A 21,679-nucleotide genomic window follows, 5' to 3' on the forward strand; every position below is an offset into this window, starting at 1 on the left:
GAGAGTGGGTGAATCAAGAAAACTGAACAGTGAAGCCAAAGAACACTGCTGGGAAGAGCTTCTGTGGTAGGGGCACCACCTGAGCAGGGCCTAAATCCCTGGGCCAAGTAGAGGGGGTGGTTTTATTCATCTTGGGGGTTGGCAGGTACATACCAGGGCTAGTGCGAGTGATGTCTACTACGTGTGTATGTGTGCTCAACTGATTCAACGTCTCCAGCAGCTGGCTGGTCTTACGATACAGCGCTCCAGCTGGTAACTCACTGCCAGGGCCCTCATGGGATAGCTTTGCAACATGCAGAGGGGGCAGGGATGCCAAGGATGCCTTCATCTGGGCTCCCTGTGGATGAAAAAAGAAGGGTAGTGGTTAAGAGGTGCTAGGAGGCCCCTGCCATCTATCATCAATGGGGCGAATATGCTCCATCCCCCATCCCAGTCCTCCCCATGGCTCCCTCACCTTGAGGATGTTATTCTCATGCTGGAGCTGGGAGATGTGCAGCCTCATGGCAGAGATCTGCTGAAGCAGCAGTGGTGAGTCTTTCACCAGCCCTGGGCCTGGCACAGACCCTGGAGCCTGCCCAGGGACAGCTCCTGTGGGGACCATAACAAATGTCATCAGCCCCAAGTGGAGAGGGTTGAACACTGGGCTCCATTCCTGCTCTTCCCCACTTTCCGCATCCCCCCATCACCCACCTCCAGTCCTGGTTCTCCCCTCACCCTGCTCCCTTAGCTCCATTTCCCACCAGCCCTGGTAACCCCCAGCCTGAGTGGGTCTCTACCTCGCTGTTGTTCTTCTGTGCTCGGGATAGCCCATGGGGGAGCAGGAAAAGAGGAGAGAGGAGTTAGGTGATTTGCAGGTTAGGGGGACACACCAGAGGATCCTGGACACAACCTGCAGGAAAACCCTTTTCCTAATCATCATACTTTCTCTAACAAGACCCTCTGCCACCTATCTTTGTGGACGAGCCGATTTGCGTGAAAGAAAGACACCAAACAGGAGTGAGGCCATAAGACAGGGTACGTGTGAAGAACAGTGGCAAAGGGAGTGTGCACTGCACAAAGCACTCGGAACACGAGGCTGTTCCTGCCTCCCTGCCTCAGACGCCATCTCCAAGAAGGGCATGGAGAATGCTCCAGAGACCCCAATATGTCTGCACCCTTAGTGCTCACCAGCAGCAAAGCTTAAGTTGGGGAAGCAAACACACTCCCTTGCTCCTCAGGATTCTCCACTGCTCTGAGGAAAACACCTTCTTTTTTGGTGGGAAGTTTCATAAATTCAGAACCACGTTTGTTTAAAGAGTGCTAATGTTTGTTTCAAGAGTGCTAAAAACAACACAAAGTAGAAACTCTGGAAACTCTCTCCAAAGAACACAGAGCTGTCTGTACCACAACAGTCTAAAGTCAAGAAGGTACTTGGTCACCTCGCAAGATCAAGGGGTGTCAGCGACAGAGACTTTGTCGAAGACTCTATGTAGGTAAGGTCAGCTGACAAGACACGGGAGCAGCTGGGAAAGTCTGGAGGCCCTAAGGGTTTAATTCCAGGGCAAAGAGCCTGTCTTCTGGAGGGTAAGTGGGAAACTGGAGAGCAAACAAAAACTATAGGGCAGAGGAGAACAAAGACAGCAGCAGCCACCTCCTGAGCCAGGAAACTGGGGAGGCTGAAACCGGTAACCAGAAAAACTCTAGGTGAGGAGCCCTGATTATACTGAGTAACTAGGCAAAGGTCAAAACACAAGCCCCAAGTGAAACTGGGATAATTCAGCAGTGGAAGATATGGCCACATCATAGAATGAAACCCCATGAACTCAGTGAGAAAACACAGCGCCCAAGCAGAGAAGCAATCAAGAGCAGGTATTAGGCAGGGCCGGATGCCCCAGGAGAGTCAGCCCAGCCTGCTGATGGCTGACAGCCCTCTGGGATATAGGGCTGAGCAGAAAGGTCAGATTACAGAGCCAGAAAGGACACCTACTAGAGACCAACTGTCATGATTATTCTGAGCCTCATTAACAATTTAGTAAAGCCCTCCTTTGCCCAGAGGAACTCAGCACATATCTTCAGGGAAAGGGAAAACTTGGTGAAAACTGGCACAGAGTGAAACTGTGCAAGCATATTCCTGGCTGAATATCCTGGGGCTAAAGGAGGGGGGGGCAGAGGTCAAACTGAGGCCAAGGACAGGAGAGAGGACAATCTCCTCTGTGCTACTGCTGCCTATTCCACTGTACTCACCACCAGCAATGCCAGAGACCAGAGTAGCAATGCCTGAAGGAGGAGGGCTCCGGAGCCCCTCAATTGTGCGCTTAGACTGGCTGTTCAGCCGTTGCTTTAGTTCTGTCTTCTCTGCCTCCAGCTGGTCAATGTCAGCCTGGAGTGCATCCATTGTCTCCTCAAAATCTCTGTGAAAGAGAATCTGGGCTTTGGCAGTGTCCCTTCTCCAAAGCACCCCTTGACTATTCAGTCCTGAGAGGTCCTTGGAAAAGCCATGCTAGTGAGCAGCCAGGGCAGAGCAGCACAGGCTGAGGCTAGGGTGATGCAACGAGGTTGGCAGTGGGTAAAGAAAATGGGGAGTCTCACTATAAGAGAACCTGAGTAGGGGTATGGGTTAGGAGGCAGAGAGCTCCAGCAGTGGGGAGGATTAGAGGAAGCAAGGCCCCAGGGAAAGTGCCTGACTTCTCCTTCTTCCGCAGCAGTGCCTGGGTCTCCTCCAGCCGAGTCTGGACTTTCTCGATACGCTCATCTGCATCCTTGGCAGCACTGTCCAACTTCTTCTCCAGGAGGCTCAGCCGCACATTGGCCTCACTTAGCTCCTCTCCCTGGACAAGGACAGAACTTCTAGATCCCTGACATCCTCCCCACAGTCCCTGGAAACTGGGGGCTAGACCATGAGATAGGAGGCTCCCTGAGGGTTCACTAGAGCTCCCAATGATTGCAGGCCCCACTTCTCCCCTTAACTCTCAAGCCGTTTTAGTCCCGGATCCCCAACATTCACTGCTTGCCAGGGTACTATCAACTTCCTGGCCCCCAGATCCTGAGCCTACACTACCCTCACCTTAATCTTGAGTGACTTCTTCAACTCCTTAATAACTGTCTCTCGATCTTCGAGCTTCAAACCCAGTCCTTCAGCATCTGTGATCTCTGCACGAAGGGCGGCAGCCCGCAACTCAACTGGTGGAGGCTAAGGAATGGTCGGTGGCGGGTGAGAAAGTGAGGGTGGAGAGAAGAGATCATCAACGTGCTCCTTTCAGAGAGATCCAGTTACAGGGAAACCCTGCCTTCTAGGCAGGATGGTGCTCTCCAGATGCCTTCCTCCTGTCTCCCTGTCCTCCCACAACTAGCAGTAGCTCTGCAAGTCTTACTCCTACAGGCCTCTGCAACTTCTCCAAGGAAATCTCCACCCACCTTGCTGGGGGGCCGCTCTGCATCATACTCCCCCTCCTGCATGGCTGTGGCCAGCTTGTTCATGGTACTGATGAGGATGTTGCATGACTGGCGCAGACACTCATAGGGGCTGCTGGAAGGGGTCCCATAGATCTGCAGGAGCCAAGGGCAGAAGTGAAAGCCCCACACTGGTCACTGACTCTCCCTACACCTTCTGCCCAGCCATTCAGGCCCACCTGCTCGCTTGCTTTGAAAGCCAGTTCCTCCAGGGCAGCCACAGGTAGCCCCTCATTCTCCGCCAGTGGGGCAATGAGCTGGGCAGCAGCAGCTGCCACCTCCTGCAGCACAGCCACGACCCACGTCAAGTGTTTCCTGCAGTCTAGGAGCGTGTCAGATACCTGTGTGACAGGCCAGAGTCAGGAGTCAACCCTGCGTTCAGTACCACAGCTTCCAGCTACCCCAAAACCATATTTGTCCCCTAACCAGATCCAGATCTTTAAGTGCTATGCCCCTCCTGTTTCTACTCAGTTTCCTTCCTTCCCCAGTTGCAGCCCTAAACCTGTGGTCCAAAGGCCAGTGCAGCTGGGATCCCAGGAGCATCTGTCCCTGGCATTCGCCTTCGGATCTTCTTGCAGAACTGGCGGATGTCACTGCACGAAGTTTCCAGATCCCGGAGCAGAAGGGCAATATCTGTAGCCTCCTGCCCACCCTACTCAGGAAAAAGAAAATAGATGGAGAACCAAGTTAGCATTAAGGCTGGGAGTAAGGAAGTGAGGACTAAGAAGAGGAGCTCACAGAGATCTAGAAGTGCTCTCACCTGCAAGAAGGCACGCAGCCGTCCTACCTCCACACTCATGCAGTCCAGAGCACTTTGCGTGAACTGTAAGGACAGATGCATGCAATCATCAGCCCCCAGCAGGAGCCCTTTTGCCTTATCGACATCTCTAAGAAGTCCTCATCCTCTGCTGACCCCCATACATAAGTAGTCCTCTAGTTTCCCTGATATGGCTTTGGTAACTCTGCCCTAGTCTTATGTGATACTTCTTGGGTGCCTGATCTCTTGACCTGACGCCCTCCATTGCTGATCTCCACGGGGGCTCAATCACTGGCCCAGACACTTCACCTTAATGTGGTCAGCCAGCTGCATAGTACAGTCCTCAGGCTGTTCGGCAAGGTGGATGCTGTATAGATGCTGAAGAGAGATAACAAAAGAAACAGACAACTTTTAGGCCCTGGAGGGGGTGGGGAGTTCTTCCCAAACTGTAGTTTGAGCCCTGGTCATCATGGGTCTCTGGAGGTACAAGAGAATCCAAAGCCCTCAAGCAGCTGCATCATATGGAGAGATCATCTAGGAGCAAACCAGGCCTCAAACAGCGAGCATGGGACATACAACCTTGATAATATTAGTAAGAGCCCTCATCAAGTGAAAGCTTCCCTGCCTCCTGCCCCAAGCCCAAATTCTCGCTCCACACCTGATAGTACTTGATGGCCTTGGTGAGAGGCTCCACATTGACAGTCTCATCCAGCTGATCCTTGTGCAGCAGTTCAATGAGGAAATCCAATGAACGCTCATGGGCACTCATCTCAGGGTAGAGGCTGCCCACTTTCTTATACACATCCACACTGCACTGAGAGAGGGCACTAGAGACCAGAGAAGAGGGCTGTGAGGCTAGAGTCTGACAGGCAATCTCAGTTCTGGCCAATTCTGGACCCCTGACCCTGGGGTGAGGGAGTGAGGAGTCACTTACTGCTCATAGCGGTGTAGCGTGGCCTGCAGTAGGCTCAGCGAGTACACCAGTCCAGCAGCAAAGCTGAGTTGTTCCCCAGCAGCTCCTCGCAGCCCAGGCCGCTCTGAACAGTTCTCACTTAGTTCAAACTTCTCCTGGGCCTGCTTCCGGATCAGCTCTGCCTGTGGGAGAAAACACCAGGAACCTGGGCCTCAGAGCAGAGGATGGAGAACACAGACTCAGGAATACAGTACTCAGAACTTAACTATGTGGGGAGCATGGACACACATGGGAGAGAAAGCAGAAATAGCTCTTACCTGGGTGGGGAATCTCGCATGGGGAAAGGGTAGTGATGTGATTACTGGAGGTTGTGAGGAGTCAGGATATGAAAATGAAAGGGTAGTGGGACCGGTGGAACCAAGGTCTTTCCTGACTTAAAGCTGCCACTCCTGCTATCTCTCCACCTAGAATGCTATCCTGCCAATCACCCCCAACGTTAACCCCCAGGCAGCTCGTGGCCCTCAGACAATGTTATTCCCTCAGTCACACCCTGTTCGCCTCTAAATCTCCAATTGTGCTCTCTCACAGAACCTATCTCTTCTTGAAAGCACACCATTTGTAATATATATTCATCAGTGACTTTGCTGTGTTCCTCCACTACACCATAAACTCTCTGTGGGCAGAGACTCTGTTGTCTTCACTCAGCATCTTCAATGCCTGGTTCATGGCAAGTTCATTAGATTTCTGTGGAACATGTGATTGATTGGCTGTACCTTGCAAATGAGACGAGGCATGAGTAGCAGCACCAGAACGCAGTCATGGTCCCCACCTGGCCGAAGGAAGCTGTCAGGCATGAAGGCTGTCAGCAGGGACATGTGTCGGTTGGCCTGGGCCACCTCCATCTGCCTCAATTCCATCTCAATTGCCTGTGAGGTGAACAGGGAGGAAGACTCTTAGCCAGAGTTGAAAGAGCCCCAGAATTCCCATGCCTTGCTCCAGGAGATGCCTTGCTTCTAGGGCAAGCTCAGGCCAGAGTCTTCCAAACCACTACACAAAGCACCCCTTCCCTCAGGAATCTGAAGCCCAGAACCCCATACTAGTTCAACCCAGGCAGGGCTCCCTCAGACCCACCCACTTTCCTGACCTTGGCATGGGCCTTAGTCTCAGCAAACTTGATTTTGAAGTCAAAGGTCTCTGGAGGTGGCTGCTGTTGCCTCTCCACAGATGCTTCCTGCTGGTTTGTCAGTTCCCGATTCACATCCTAGAAGGAGAGACAATGAAGCACACCTGGGTCTTAAGGAAGCCCTGGGGTGATGGTGGGCAGACAGCAAGCAGTAGGCATGCACCTGAAGATGGGCGGTCAGCTGGCGGTACTTCTTAATGGTCTGCTGGTAGTCTGCAACCGTCTCCTGGGCTGCCTCCACACGCTTCTGGGCCTCACGAACCCGCGCGCCCGCCATGTCCAGCTGCTCCCGCAGCTCCAGTTCTGTCTCACGTGCATTCTCCTGCAGCTCGTCGTTCATCTCATTCATCGCTTCCTGGGACACCACACCACAGTTGGGGCAAAAGAAAGGCAGGGTTGGCTGGGCGCAGTGGCTCACACCTGTAATCCCAGCACTCTGGGAGGCCGAAGCGGGCTGATCATGAGGTCGAGATCGAGACTATGCTGGCCAACATGGTGAAACCCCATCTCTACTAAAAATACAAAAATTAGCTGGGTGTGGTGGTGCGTGACTGTAGTACCAGCTACTCGGGAGGCTGAGGCAGGAGAATCACTTGAACCTGGGAGGCGGAGGTTGCAGTGAGCCAAGATTATTGCGCCACTGCCCTCCAGCCAGGCAACAGAGTGAGATGCCATCTTGGGGAAAAAAAAAAAATAGGCAGGGTCAGTACAGCAAGCCCAGGCTGGGTCCCTCACTGCACACCCTGCTCAAAAAAGGCCAGGGGTCACATGTCAATCTTTTTCTCAGCAGGTCCCTTCCAAATACCCACCATCAGGGTCAGATGTCAGGGGTCTGCTCTTCTCTTACCAAGTCTCCCACAGTCTCCCTCAACTCGCGCACTTTCTCTTCCAGATTCAGGTTCCGATCTGTCAGCATCTCCACCATCTCCTCAGCACCCAGAGCAGCATCCACCTGTGTTACAGGGAGGATGGGGAGAAGGGCTGCTGGAAGGCACCTAGAAAGAGGAGGCACCAACTGACAGGAGAGTCAGGTGGGGGATTCTGGGTGAGGGGCTAGGCTCCCCAGACCTGCTCCTTGAGCTCATCAATGGTGCTCTCTGCCTGGCTTAGCTCCTCCTGCAGACGCTCCCGCTGCTGCCTCACAACTTCCAGTTCTTGGTTCTTCTTTTCCATGAGCTTCTGGAGCTTCACATGCTCCTGCTTCTCTGAGGAAGAAAGATCCCGCATCCTGCAGGGACATTAGGAAGACAGAAAGAGGAAAGCACATGTCAGAGTCTCTGGCGACGGGTGCTCTAATGCATTTGGAGACAGAAGAGTAACCATCAGAGCCAAGCACTAAAGACCCTACCTCACCAGGGCATCCTTCAGGCGGGCGTTCTGCTCCTCAAGCTGCTTGAGCTGATAACTGGATGCAGCGCCATCTGAGCCTGGAGAAGACCATTAACACTTTCAGGCATAGTTCTCACTCGACCGTTTGGCCCCCAGCGGCTCTGGGCCCCTTACCCTTCTCTTCAATCTCAGCCTTGAGGATCTCTAAGTCAGTGGTGAGCTCGTCCACTCGCTCTTTCAGTGCCTCCACCTCCTGCTGCAGGGACTCAGCCCGCTCTTCAGCCATCTCCTTGTCCAAAGTGGCCATCTCAATGGCATCAGCAGTATCAGCCATCTCCTCCATATAACGTTCCTTTGCCTCCAGGGCCTCCTTGGCTTCCTGAGGAAGAGGTGGAGGTGGGAGGGGGTACAAGCACAGAGATGCCCCATGCCTCCCTTTCTCACGGGGTGTTCCAGGCTCCAGTTCCAGTCTAGTTTCCTGCATGCTTCCTTGGGTCTCAGGCCACCCCAGCCACCCCCTTCATCCAGAGTCAAACCTTTCTCGCCTCCTTGAGGCGCCGCTGCAGGTCGGCCTGCTGCTCCTGCATTTTGCTCTTCCATTCCTGCACCTGCTCCAGTTGGATTTTGTGTTTCTCCAGCTCTTTTAGCTTTGCTTTGTCTTCTGCCCGTTTCAGTCTCAGGGTCTCTAGTTTTTCCTCCAGGTCCCGCACCTGAGCCCTTAGTCCCTCCTCCTCCTGCAAAGGAGAGGCCTCATGGTCTGTGCACAGCCCACCCCACCTCTCCACCAACACTGAGCTGGCGCAAAGAACACAATAAAGTGTGCAAACATCACCCAGCCCCAGGGTGGCCAAAAGTCAGTGGCATAAGAACATCTGAGAGGAAACCGTGGCACAGTATATACAGGGAAAGTATGGCATAACGGCAAGAAAAGAAAGGGTGACTCAGTCAGTGGCAAGATATCCATAAGCTACGTCCTCACCCTTTCTGATCCAAGTTCTGGGTCTTTGCCAACCCCAAGAAATTTTCAAGACACAGCAGGTAGCCATAAGCCTCTGGGTATCTTGATTCTCCTTTATCCCTACCCGTCCTTACCTTGGAGGGGGAAGGAAGCGGGGGGACTGCTCCAGGAGAGGTGAGGGCCGGCGTGGGGATGATGGGTGCTGCCAGCGGAGTCTGAGCCGGGGTGCTGGGCTCACTGCTGCTCAGCTCACCTGCTGACGCTGAGCCAGAGGGGCCCAGGGAGCTACTGGCCCCAGCCACCCCAGTACTGGCTGGGCGGGTGGGCTATTCAGAGAGGGTAGAGGCAGACCAGAAAGAGAGCAGAGGATAGGGGTAGTAAGAGGAACAGAAACAGAATATGAGAATATGGCAAGGGAAGGAGACAGAGAAGAGAAAAAGCAGAAAGAGAGTATCAAAGCACAGTGAGAACAGAGAAGAATGAAGGGGACAAGGAAAATGATACAGAGAGGCAGAGAGAGATAGTGACAAAGGACAGGGGGAGGAGGGAGGCAGAGGAGAGAGGGAGGAAAAGATAAGAGAAAGACATCATAAGATTATAAGGCTCCTCGTTTGACACTGACTCCGCATTCCTCCTAGCTCTGGCACTACCTGTAAGAGCAGAATCCACTATTCCCTAGAACCCCCGTCTATGACCCACTTGTGATCATTCTAGCAACTTCATAATACTCTCAGTCCCATTCTTGCTCCAGGTCTATGCCCTCCACCCCTAGAGGGAAAAACTACAATGTAATTTCCAGAGAAGGCAGGGCCAAAAGTGGGGGTGCCAGGCTTTCTACCCCTGCTAAACCCTCTATGGGAGTCAAGCTGAATCTCCCTCTCTCAGTCTACTTCAGAGGACCCTGCAGGTAAAAGGGCCAAGGTGAAAGTTGTACCCCTAGACTCCCCCTTGAAACAACCCTTCTGTCATCTCCCCCGATCTGGCAACACTATCCAGGTCCCTGTGGGGCAGGGGAGGAGGTGAGCAGAGAAGCTGACCTGAAGTTCAAGTCCTGGAGCAGACAGGCCTGCCAATGTACTCAAAGTGCTGAGCCCCAAGGTCTCCCAGTGGGCTGACACTCAGAGCATGTGCAATCCTCAGACATCCCCACCCAAAGCCCGTCACAGACACACTCACCTCCTTATCCGCTGACATTTTACATGGCCAAGTTCTTCATCTTTCTTCCAATCCCTCCCCTCAAAACAGGTCAAAATTCCCTTGTTCAAGAAAGCCTGCTTTGATTAACTACAACCCCATTCATTTCTCTTTTGCGTTGAAGCTACTGGCTTAGACAACCTCCTAAAAGCCAAAAGCCATTTTCCCTAGGAGGTGTCTGCCAGCACCGCGAACCCCCCCTTTCCTCTGAAGAGAACCCAGGATGCACTATGACCAACTTTCACTTGCTCATACACGTGCCCTCATACATGCACATGCCTGAAACGTGTGTGTTCACTCAGCAGTGGCTCACACAGGGGCCTGTTTTCTCACCTTGGGCCGCCGAGTTGTGGTCTGGACAGGCAACAGGAGCCAGAAGAGAAGTAGTCAGGAAAGAAAGGGCAATGGCAGAAAGACAGAGAGCAAAAGGGACAGCAATGAGAGCAGAAGAAGTAACAGGAATGGGGCTACAGTTAGCCACCCTCCCCCTAATCCCACCCCCTTCTCCCTTCAGTGAATCACTGTGTTCCTACTTCAGGAACCCAGAATTCCTGTTCCCCTTGGTTCCTGCTCCCACTTTTGTCCAATCCTTGCAGGCCTCACCCCTTCAGACACCCCGGAAATCCCAGAAGTCCATCTCTAGGCTGAGCCATAGAACAAGGAAGCAGCTAGTGAGAAGGTCCCAAGAGACCAGTCCTCCTGCAAACGATCTCTCCCACTCCAATCCAGAGCCAGAGGCCCCACCCAGCCACCACTCCCAAGGACTTTCCCAGGTCAGCCTCTTCCTTCAAGTGCTAGACTCTATACAGAACTCCCTAGAAACCCCATGTGACAAAAGTAATCTAAGCCCAGAAATGGGAGATCAGGTCCCTAGGGCAGAGCAATGCTGCTGTCCTCCCTCTCCCCAACCCCCTTCCCCAGAATCAGATCCTGCAGCAGTCCCCATCGCTAGGGAAGAGGGCTCAGGTGTCAGGACCATGAATATTGCATTAGCAGAAGCCCAGAGCTCAGCAAAGTAACCCCACCCAGCGGTAGGAAAGGAGGTGGGGGTGGGCAGCAGCACAGAAAAACTACAGCCCTAAATCAAATCTGGAAACCCTTCAGGTTACTGCAAAATGGTAAGTGGACAATTAACTCCAATTTCCAAATAGTGTTCTTGCTACTCAGTATCTCACTGCTCTAGTCAAGACAAGATTTGGCTTGGGCCTTATTTCCAGGATACACTGAGGCCAAGAAAACCAATTCCCACCCCTCCTACCCTGGGTTAAGCTTCCATAGCTGTGGGTCAAAAACTATTCTAGGGTTCCCATCCCACCCTGGTAAAGTGCCCTGATACAAACCCTGGGGGTTGGGGGATGCAGGGAGAACTAAGAGGTATTCTAGCAAAGGCTGGGTGAGGCAGGCAGGCCTGCTAGAGGCACTGAGATACCTGGGCCTGCTTCCCTAGGTTCTACCACAGGAAATCCTCCCAGATCCAGTATGCAGTAGAGGCTGCCTGAAGCCCAAGCCTGTGAGGCCACTGGGTATAAGGCCTGGAACACAGGCAGAGCCAAAAGCAGGCAAGGCCGTAAGCAAATGCCCAGGGTGTGGGGCATAGTGGTGACACACGACTCTCCCTAACCCACCTTCGTCCTCACCCGCCTCCCCTGACCAGGTAGACAGATGAAGTCAATCAGCCCCCACCCCCACCCCAGCAGCCTGCTGCCACCATTGCCCTGGCAACCCAGCAGCAGGACGAGAGCAAGCAAGAGTACCTTTCGGGCTGTCGGTGCCTGTCTCATCATTGCAGAAAACCAAAGAAAGCAAGGAGAGGAAAGAGAAGGGACAGAGGAGGATCGACAAACACACAGAGGAAGGACAGACGAAGGGAGGGAGGGCAAGAGACCGAACAGAGGGAAAGGCGGCGGAGACAGGAGATTAGTGCATCAAATCCCAACAATGCAGCCTCAGCTTCCCGGTGCCGCAGCTTCCCAGCCTGCAAACGGCCGCCGCTCTGACACAGAGGCCCCCGCAGATGTGCAGCTAGATCGCCAGGCTCTGGCAGGCACCGGAGCGGTGCCTGGCCCAGTTCACCAGCTTAGGCTGATGGCAGCCTCAGTGGCCGCAGCACCAGCTCCACCTGACGTCATGCACCCACCCTCCTCTGCTCCATGGGGGTGGAGCCACTGCTCCTCAGTCACCTAGCAACCATCTAGGGCTTTGCTGGCTCCTCCTCCTCAGGATGGTCATGCGCAGAGCTTGTCCTGCTTCTTTCTCCAAAGAACAGGTTCTGGCTCCTCTCTTCCCTCCCTTGCCTACCCCCAAGAGCGTGCTCCAAAAAACTGGGCCAGAGGCTATCCCAGAAATGGCACTCTATGGGGCCAGGGCATCACTGGGCAGGGACACAGGGCCTCTCCGCTCCAGCGGTCTCTCTCATCATACTCACACTCTGCCCCCCCACCCACCCACCCACCCATCCATAGCCCCATTAACTCCACTTCTGTCTCTTATACAACCTGGCAACACCCTTACAGTCTCTCATCTGGCGCACACACACATCTAGAGTGCCCCTCCAGCAACAGGACTCAGCTCTGAGGAGCACACACAGTGACTAAGAAACCCTGGGGAACATGCATCTGGGTAGCAGCAGTTCTAATGACTGTTGGGCTCCTCTCCAACCATCCCCTGGTTGTAGACAGGTTAAAGCCTGTCTCTAAAGGGTTTCCAAAAAGAACTAAGCACTTTGCAGAGACATCTGAGTTTTCTTCTGCCTTCCCCTTCAAAGCACATTCTTTTGCTCTGGAACCAGCTCCCTGATCCACATGGGTGAGAGCAGGGGCCCTAGGCTAAGTGATCTGCTTTGAAAAAAACTACTGGAGAGGAAGACTGGGGTGCCCCGGGGTGGGGGCACTCAACTGTCTGATTGACACTTTCCAACATGAGTGCAGAAGGGCAGCACGGGTGGCCTAGCCTGGGCTTTCCCACATTTCCCCAGGCAGCTGCCAAAGCCCCTGGTCAACCAGGCTGTGGAAAGAACTCCATAAATATAAGACCATAGTTTCATGCTCTTCTCTATTGAAGGCCTGAGGTGAAATGGAAACCCCAATCAGGAGACAATAATCAAAGGACAACGCCAAGTTTCTATGACTCTGAAATGGGCCCAGGATCCTTCACAGCACTATTTTCTTTATATCCCCATTTCCAACCAAAGCAATGGTTGTGGTCTCTACCATGGCAAGACTTCAAAGTGAGGACCCATCACCAACCAGGAGCTGGTTTCCTCCTGGAAAAGGCGATGTTTTCCTCTCCCCTCCCACAGCCCCAATCCAGCAGCTCTCCATGCAATGTCAGAAAGGCCTGAGATAGGCTGACAACAAGGAAATCATAGAATTGTACATACAACACAGTACATACAGGCCAGACAGGCACATGCAGGTCAAAAAGAGCTTGGGCAGAGGCCCAAGGCAAGGGCTGGTATGAGGAAGTGGTCATGGCAGCAATCGAAGAGTTTAAAGAGTCTGTGGTGGGGAGGGGAGGGAAGGTGACATGATTGAGCCCCACTCCAATGATGGTTGATGAAAGGCTGCAAGGGGTAGGAGGTAGGCCTCAGGCACACCACCAGAGGGGGAAGGAGGCAGGGACAGACTGATGGGGCAGAGTTGCGGGGTGTGGGGATATTTATGGCAGAGCCCATCCAGAGGCAGGCACATGAAGGCTCTTAGGTTTTCCAGCTTGGGACTGTTCTTACCCTATGCTCTGTTCCCTGACCTCCCATCTCCTTGCAAAACCCCATCACTTGGTATCTTCTTCAGTCCCATTCCCCCAGTCTATCCTTCTACGGTTGTCCAAGCTCGGGCTAAGCGAGAACCCACTGTAACCCAGTAAATGATCTATTTCACACTGCTGCTATTTACAGTCAAATGCTTATAGTTTTTGACTGGGGAATCTTTGACTTGGAGTCCTGGGGCAGAGAGAATCATCCCTAGTGAGTGCTACCTGGACGTGGACACTGAACCTGAAGTTCTTGCACCCTTCAAAGGAACTCTGAAAGCCAAGGCCACCATTTCCTCTGGCCATCCCAGCCCAAGGTCACACACACACAGGCATGCAGCAGCCCAAGGACATGCAGGACAGCTGGGGAAGGGGCTCATGGCTCCCATCCACCCAGGCACAAATAGTAAACACACCACCTTCTTAGGCTTCAGTCCCCGCTGCATGAGGAGTAGGAAAGGGCAGAGTTAGAGAACAGATGTCCTGGGCATAGGTGTTAAGACCAACTCAGGCATACACAGGTTAGGCTGGGGTAGGGGGTTGTCAGGGTGAAATGAGTAGTCCCTCAAAGATCAGCTTCCATGATGTTCACCCCTTGGCCCAGAGAAGCTGCAGAGTCTACAGCCCCACCTCACACACCCTTCACGGAGTATCAGAGAGGAACTAGGAAGCACCCTCTGCATCCAGCTTAAAACAGGAGGTAGAGGGTCCGACTCCTTGCCATTCACTTGTGAATAGGAGATTGCTTCTTCCTCTATCTTCTACCTTAACCTTACCCTCAGACCCTTTAGATGTTGGCATCTTTGGGTTCCAAAAGGTAGGAAGTTGGCTACACTACTTGGGTTAGACCTGTCCTTCCTATCACCCTCAGCTCAATCTCATTTGACCCTGAACTTATGGAGCCTATGAGTTTTTCCCTGCTACCACCTTCACTATAACTCTAATGCAGAAATTAATTCCCAGAAAGCCTCCTTCTTAGGGAAGCTGGAGAGATTTGAAGGCAACTCAGACTCACCTACTACTTCTACCTGCCTAGCACTGGGTATCCCCCATATTTCTCCTTCCCCTCCCTTTATTACTTCCCATTTCCACCCCCAAACCACTCACCAGTTTGCTAGTCTTTGCAGTTGTATCAGTTCCCTCTGTAGAAAGCAAACAGAAACAAAGTGTGTACTTGTATAGAGAGGTAGGGGGAGATAATAATAAAGGAATATGGTGGTGATGGAAAACAAATCTTAGGATCTACTGTGGCCCCATGTTATGAGGAGAAGCCCTGGGGACTCCTCCTGACTATGAGGAGGCAACTTTAAGTGGGTGGTTGTTACCTCTTTTGAGGACTTTTGAAGCAGAAGAATCGGGTGTCTCTGGGGAAGTAGTATCTGCTCCATCTTCAAATACCTGGATCTGAGGCCAGATTCAATATAGCCAGATCAATAGATTCAATATAGCCAGATCAAGGATGGCTGTAATATGGGCCCCTCCCCAGGCTCCAAGCAAATCAAGAGTACAGGGCAGCTTCCCTAAGGATCGATCTCGAATCTTCCCTTCCCCACTACCTTCCACTCTCCCAACCAGAGGCTTATGCCCATGCTCAGGAAAAGGAAATACCAACACATCAGCTGCACATGCAACAGATATGTGCACACACGCACACACACAGAAGAAGGGCGTGAATACCTGGGACTGGCGCACAAAGATGCCATGCCCTTCATCACAAGTGAAGTACTTCCTTCCTTGAACAGTTCCATCATTTTTGCCCTTTGCTTCATCCAGAATCACGCCTACCCATTTTCCAGTAGCAAAGAGTGTGGCTCCAACATAGGCCACAGTGCCTCGGTGGCCTTTTCCAATCACTTCTACACGGGAGCCCACCCGCAGAGGCCGGGCACTTGCCTCTGCACTCATCCTGCTGCCACTGGGCGTCTGAAAGAAAGACACAGGTAAACATAGACAGTTAGAGGCCTCAGATCAAAGGTGGCATTCTCATGTATAAGAAATGCCTCAGCCAAGATGCTGGACTGAAAAACAACCAGAATCATTTTCTTAAACCCCATTTGCAGAATTGGGTGGACCTCCAAATTCCCCTCTGAAAAAATGTCAGTGATATTCTCTTCTAAGATTTCTCCAAATTCCTCTGGAATCTGCTAGAATTTTTAAGGGTTTATATTTTTTTATAACAAATCGGAATTCATTGATCAGTCTGTGAATGTCACCACATGGCTGCTTTCTCAGGAGCACTGCCTCCTTAATTCTCCTCTCAGGAAGGGAATTAAGCTCAAGCAAATAACTCAGTTTAGACCAGGCTCCCCACAACCCAATGCCCTGACTCAGGAGTCTGAGCTGGGAAGACAGGCAATTCAGTGGGTGAACCTACAGAATCCTGTTTCCCCTTCCACTGTCACTTGTCTCCTCTGTGTTTCAAATGGTTTTCTTAGGCCTCATCCTTTCAGAGGCACACAACTGTGCCTCCTTCCAGACCCTTAAGTCACCACCTCTTCTTCCCGATCTGACTCCTCCCATTCCCATCCACAACCCACCATGAAACCCCAGATGCTTCACCACAGCCCATTCAACCATTCAACTCCCTTCTACCTGGCCTGAGTCTTGCTTGGTCAACTCTCTATCCCCAAGTTCTAGAGATTCTTCTCCATGCTATTTTGCTATAAAAAGGAAAACACAGGCCAAGTAAATTGGGTGGATCTACCCCTCACTCTGTTCCCAAGACTCTGCTCAGTGGTCCAAATGAATGGTTTATCACTCCACAGATGGGCAAGGCAAAAGAACAGACTAAGACACTTTCCTTGGGCAGCTCTCAGCTTCTGGCACACCCATGATGACTGAACACAATAGAAAATTAGGTCCCAAATAGGCCCATGGTTTAGAAGAAAATCACACTTGCCATTTTTAGCAATAGCAACTCCATGAACCAGGGGCCTTGCAGCAAACAGATGAATGAGGCATGATGAAGTGATACCATCAGCCTAAAGACTCTATGGGAGTCCCTTCTGATACTCTCATTCATAATAGCTTCAGAAGGGAGCCCTAGCAGAGCCATGGAAGAGCCAGGACACCTCCCAACCTGTCGTTGCCTAATTCCCTTCCCCAAAGAGCTCATCCAGAAAGGTGAGGATATAGTTCTCAGAGGTTCCAGGATCTCAAATCACACCTGGAACAGCAGGATGGCTCTCATGGACCTGATAATAAAAGGAATTGCCAGTGATATAAGAGGCTGAACCCAAAGTCAGAGGCTCCCCCACTTTCCAACCCCAATAAGCCTCTCAGAACCAGGGGGCCACAACAGTAGCTACAGATTCAGTCTCAGAAGAGAAAGAAAGCAAGTAACAAATAACAAAGCAGCTCTTAAGAAAGGCTTTACTATAAGACCTCTCTGACACATCATCCCCATTCTGAGTCCCCAGGATAATCTGGACCCCCTCAGGAGCCCCTGGTATGAGGGCCAATTAGAGTCAGAGGTCAGGCCTTGCTAGTCCCCATTTAGGGATCAACTCTGTAAAGGGAAGCCTGTCCAGCATTACACCACCAGGGCTTCGAGGGCTCCTTAGAAAACACAGTCTGAGTGCCCCCAGCTGAGCTCCAGCCTATCTCCCCAGCCCCCACACCAATGATGTCCACAGGCACCCAGGCCTTCCCCAGCAGCCCTCCAGGGCCATCCCAGATTAGGGCCACTTACCCGGCTGTACACATGCCTCTTGCTCTGTGCCATGTTGCTCACCCGGCCTCTACCCCCTCCCCCAGCTGGCCAAAGACAGAGAGAAAAGGTAGAAACCTAGGCAGGGGGGTCAGGGCGCTGGGCCCTCATAGAGGGACACAGGAGTCGTCAGACACAGCCCTCCCCAGTCCATGGGCCTCACTCGGTGGCCTACACGGGTAGGGGTGGGGGCAGTGATGGGGGCTGAGGAGCAAGTCCCCTCTGCTGCCTGAGGATTCCTGAACCCAGAGACACAGAATCCTGCTTGCCAGCTGATGAGTCTCACTCTGCGCTAGTGCTGCTCTAGACTTGTCAGGAACCGTGCTAGCCTCTGGGTCCTAGTGCCCCCCTGCTTCACCTGGGCCAGGGACTAAGGGCTGGGCCTACGCCACAGACCCTCAGCACTCACCTCTTGAGTATACTGTCCTAGGGCTGGGAACAGTCTTGACAGGTCCTCCTAGTCTGTACCCACTCACCATCACTGTTCCCCTGTCCCCCAGGCCTTAGCAGGCCCATAAGCATCAAGTGACACTTCAAAGTGATCAGCTGCCTAGGGCCTCCACACAGCCAAAATAAGGGTCTCTCATCTACCTTTCTGGTGCTCTTCTCTCTCCCTCCCCTCTCTAAACTCTGGACTCAGGGTCCAAATTCATGTGATTAGGGCCTGGATTTCAATCTCAAACTGAGCCAGAGGAGGCAGGACCTGCCCAATAGGCAGCAAGGGAAGGGCAGTAATGGAGGCAACTTCACACACATAGCAAAGCAAGCCAAGTACCCCAGCCCCCTCCTACAAGGCTGGCAAAGGTTGCCACAGTCACTCTTCACCCTTTATGGTTGTTATAAGGGGCCAGGTTGTAAAACCCAAGAATATCAGACTCAACTGCATTACTAAAGGCAGTAGTCAAAAGCAGAGAGCCCTTCTTTCTTCTTGTAGCACAAGGCCCAGTCCACCTCAGCCATCTGCCCCTTGTACTCTTGGCCTTGCCTCCTAGCATCTCAGACCCGATGAAATGGTTTATTTTCTACAATTCTGTATTTCACAAAAATTCTTCAATAACCATGTATTACTTTTACAATTAAAATTGTTTAATTTAATAAGATTATGCATTCTAATGAGAGGTCTCCAAGGGACTATGTAACCATACTGCTTTCATTCACTGGCCCATCTATCATGGGCTAGGAACCAAAAGACCAGGGTCCCTGCCCCTACACAGTCAACAAGGTTGGCCTGGGGTCTGACCTATGGCTCCACTGAGTATGGTATGGATCTAGTTCCCTTGGGCCTAGCGATGCCTGTCTTTTCTGTACTGGGCTTACTTCACTGGCAGAACAGTGACTTCACCCCACTCTACAGACCTAAGATAGGCCAGGTAGCCCAACAGTAGAATGATAGCCAACATTCAGAAATATAGCCCCAAAACACAATTCCGTATCTTCAGTCCTGGCCAGACCCCCTAGGAAATCATCTCTCTCCTCCTTGCAAAATCTCCATGTTTCCCCCTCCTTTCCCTATTCACCATTACACAGGTGGGCAAGGCCAGGCACGTCCTTGCAGCCTGGACCTCACATGTTCGGGGCACTTCACAGTCTACCTTAAAAAAAAGACATTTTATAGAACCATGGTTGAGTACTGGTTCTAGACTCAAGCTACTTTCCTGGCTTTACCACTTGGTAGCTACATAAACTTGGTCTAGTTACTTAACATCTCTATGCCTCAATTTCCTCATCTGCCATGGGGAAGTAACAAAGAACATATTTCAGAGAGGTATCGTGAGGATTAGCTGAGATAATCCATACAAAGCATCCAGAACACCGCCTGGTATTTAATAAGTGCTAAATAAAAGTTAGCTAAGAACAATGTCATCATATATGGACATCAAAATAACCCCACTGAGAGGTTGGCCAGGGATGATGCTGACAAGGCAACTGAGGCTTTGAGAACTGAGCAACTTCCCTGAAGTTACACAGGCTGTGAGGAGTAGAGCCAAAACTGGAAACAACCTGACCCAGAGCCCTCTGTGCTTTCTACTACCCCTCACCATTACCACAAACATCTCTAGGCTTCCAACGCACTGCTCTTCCTGTAGGCCACACTGCCTTCAAAAATTCAAAAGAGCTCAGATCTAAAAATAGTCTCACAACTCACTAACCACATAGGTATCAACAGTCCCCCAACTTCTTGGAATCTGTTTATTTTCCTATGAAATGGAAATAATATCTGCCATATCTACGTCAGTATTATGAGGTTCAAAAAAGCTAAAGCATATACAAGAACCTTGTAGGCCAGGCGTGGTGGCTCATGCCTGTAATCCCAACACTTTGGGAGGCTGAGGCAGGTGGCTCACTTGAGACCAGGAGTTCAAGACCAGCCTGGCTGACATGGCAAAACCCCATCTCTACTAAAAATACAAAAATGGGCTGGGTGTGGTGGCGCATGCCTATAATCCCAGCTACTTGAGAGACTTTAGGCATGAGAATCGCTTGAAGCCGGGAGGTGAAGGTTGCAGTGAGCCAAGATCGCACCACTGCACTCCAGCCAAGGTGACAGACTGAGACTCAAAAAAAAAAAAAAAAAGTGCCTTGTAAAAAGTACAGAAATTATAGAAGTGCAAAGAATTACCTGACATGATACTAAATGGTATATACAGCTACACAATAAATATCGTAAGAAATTATAGAGAGAGGTAAATTAGAAAGAAAGGGGGTACCTAAGCATGCCTTGAATTATAGGGATTTTAGAAAGTATGTGGAAAGGCCTAGAAAGCCCTGTAAGTTATGAACACAGTATGAATAGAGGCAGAAATAACTTGGCTTGACCAGGGAATAGTAAAGAATACTGGCTTAGCTGAAGTAACGAACTCTAGATGAGTTATTCTATCAAACTATAAGGCTTTTGAAGCATAGCCCCCACCTTTTCCTCTTTATGATCCAATAGCCAGTACATAGCTCATGGTCAAATATTTATTGAATAAATAAACATCTTAACATTGCAATGTACTGGGAGGTAACTGTGGGTAGGCAAGAAGTTTAACATCAGGCAAACATAGATGGACTTGATCCAGTAATCACAGGAAGGCAGTCCTGTTCCTGAGCAGGAGACAGCATAGTGAAAACTATTTTAGGAAGATCAAACTGATGACACCTGCAGGATGGAGTGCAGGCAGGAGCAACCTGGCAAAGACAGGAATAACAGCAAGGAGGCTGCTGCAATAGTGAACACAGGGTAAGGAAGGCCTGAACCAGGATCAGGAGAGTGAGAAGAAAGAGGCCAATTCAGAGACAGTACCAAAAAAGCCCTGAGAAGGCCCTGTAATAGATCAAACATGAGGAAAGAGGCAGCAGGCCTACACGGGCTCTGGAGACAGACCTGAATACACCTTTGGTTCTCCTCTGAGCAAGATATTTAACTTCCTGAGCCCTGGTTACCTCAACTGCAAAAAGGAAGAAATAATGTTACCTCACAGGGACATTTTGAAGATTAAATAAGATTTAAATAAAGCATTTAGCACAATGTCTGTGTGCTCAGCAAATGGCAGATAACATCTTCATTCATTATTTTAAGGGACTATCCATGATGACTTGCACACAGTAGGAACTCAAATGCTGCAAGGATAAACGGATGGGTCAATGAATGCATGAATAAGTAAATGAATAAACTCAGGAAGTTTTCAAGCATGAGAAATGTAATAATTGAAATATTAATAGAATTGAAGAAATGGGAGGGGAAACAACATGTTAGGAGAGAGAAAATGCGTCCCATTCTTAGGGCCTTCTCTGGGGAAAACTTAATTGTATACACGAATACATGTACTTCACTATCTCCTTCAAAAACGAACCTGTGATGGTAGCCAAAACAGATTCCATTCTCTCCATTCCACAGATGATAGAACTGTGTCTCAGAAGTCAAATGACTTGCCTAAGTCTCATAGCCAAAAAATGGCAGAGGGACACATCTGAATATCTCTACAGGCAGGTGCTCCTTCCACAGCATTAGCGGGCCCAGGCCCATATCCCATGGGACAATCCTGGGTTAATGTTACCCCAGCCAGGGAGGAGACAGACACCTCTTGGATTTCTAATCCATTTTCCTCTCCAATGATATTAAGTACCACTAAAATAGCTACAAAAATGGGAAGAGAGGAGGGAAAAATATCTGTGTCTAGTAAATAAACTGCCAATAGTCTTAGAGAAATTTCAGGAAATTACAGGAAAACAAGATTTTGGAGAATTAAAAAGGAGAAAGTGAAGAGGAAAGACTCTTTTCCATCTCTACCATTTCTCCCCTGTCTGAACCATTTCTACCTTGTTTTTACTGGCACCCCAGCATTCTTTGATACCTTGATCTCCTCTTGTCTCACCTTATCAAACCTTGATCCTGGGCTAACCCAACTGTCTGCTTTCCCTGCTTTCCCACTCCTAGAGGAGCTTGTCTGAAACCCAGGCAGTCTGATAGCAAG

General features: G+C 50.9%; 1 protein-coding gene across 9 annotated transcripts in view; it reads right to left on the reverse strand.

The window, feature by feature from the left end:
* The window catches only part of LOC105465285 (dynactin subunit 1), a 30,598-nt gene that overhangs the window by 1,676 nt on the left and 7,243 nt on the right, over positions 1–21,679 (reverse strand). Inside the window, exons 1-29 of one of the 9 annotated variants that reach the window (XM_011713644.2) lie at positions 17,205–17,512; positions 15,191–15,436; positions 14,839–14,917; positions 14,621–14,655; positions 13,933–13,953; positions 11,518–11,535; positions 10,097–10,117; positions 8,704–8,895; positions 8,148–8,345; positions 7,786–7,990; positions 7,631–7,709; positions 7,351–7,510; positions 7,130–7,234; positions 6,446–6,637; positions 6,244–6,360; positions 5,873–6,025; positions 5,121–5,281; positions 4,845–5,013; positions 4,496–4,564; positions 4,190–4,252; positions 3,932–4,081; positions 3,609–3,770; positions 3,394–3,525; positions 3,044–3,169; positions 2,665–2,807; positions 2,224–2,390; positions 777–791; positions 455–588; positions 154–337 (exon numbers count right to left, since the gene is read on the reverse strand). In XM_011713644.2, the coding sequence (XP_011711946.1) occupies positions 154–337; positions 455–588; positions 777–791; positions 2,224–2,390; positions 2,665–2,807; positions 3,044–3,169; positions 3,394–3,525; positions 3,609–3,770; positions 3,932–4,081; positions 4,190–4,252; positions 4,496–4,564; positions 4,845–5,013; positions 5,121–5,281; positions 5,873–6,025; positions 6,244–6,360; positions 6,446–6,637; positions 7,130–7,234; positions 7,351–7,510; positions 7,631–7,709; positions 7,786–7,990; positions 8,148–8,345; positions 8,704–8,895; positions 10,097–10,117; positions 11,518–11,535; positions 13,933–13,953; positions 14,621–14,655; positions 14,839–14,917; positions 15,191–15,436; positions 17,205–17,237 (3,529 nt within the window). In that variant the 5' untranslated portion in view covers positions 17,238–17,512. Of the gene's footprint in view, positions 1–153; positions 338–454; positions 589–776; positions 792–2,223; positions 2,391–2,664; positions 2,808–3,043; positions 3,170–3,393; positions 3,526–3,608; positions 3,771–3,931; positions 4,082–4,189; positions 4,253–4,495; positions 4,565–4,844; positions 5,014–5,120; positions 5,282–5,872; positions 6,026–6,243; positions 6,361–6,445; positions 6,638–7,129; positions 7,235–7,350; positions 7,511–7,630; positions 7,710–7,785; positions 7,991–8,147; positions 8,346–8,703; positions 8,896–10,096; positions 10,118–11,517; positions 12,142–13,932; positions 13,954–14,620; positions 14,656–14,838; positions 14,918–15,190; positions 15,437–17,204; positions 17,513–21,679 lie in introns of those variants that run through there. The other 8 variants (XM_011713638.3, XM_071076930.1, XM_071076932.1 and 5 more) reach the window with 8 other exon arrangements.

Source organism: Macaca nemestrina, chromosome 13 (assembly GCF_043159975.1).
Source record: "Macaca nemestrina isolate mMacNem1 chromosome 13, mMacNem.hap1, whole genome shotgun sequence".
In the NCBI taxonomy this organism is placed as follows: domain Eukaryota; kingdom Metazoa; phylum Chordata; class Mammalia; order Primates; family Cercopithecidae; genus Macaca; species Macaca nemestrina.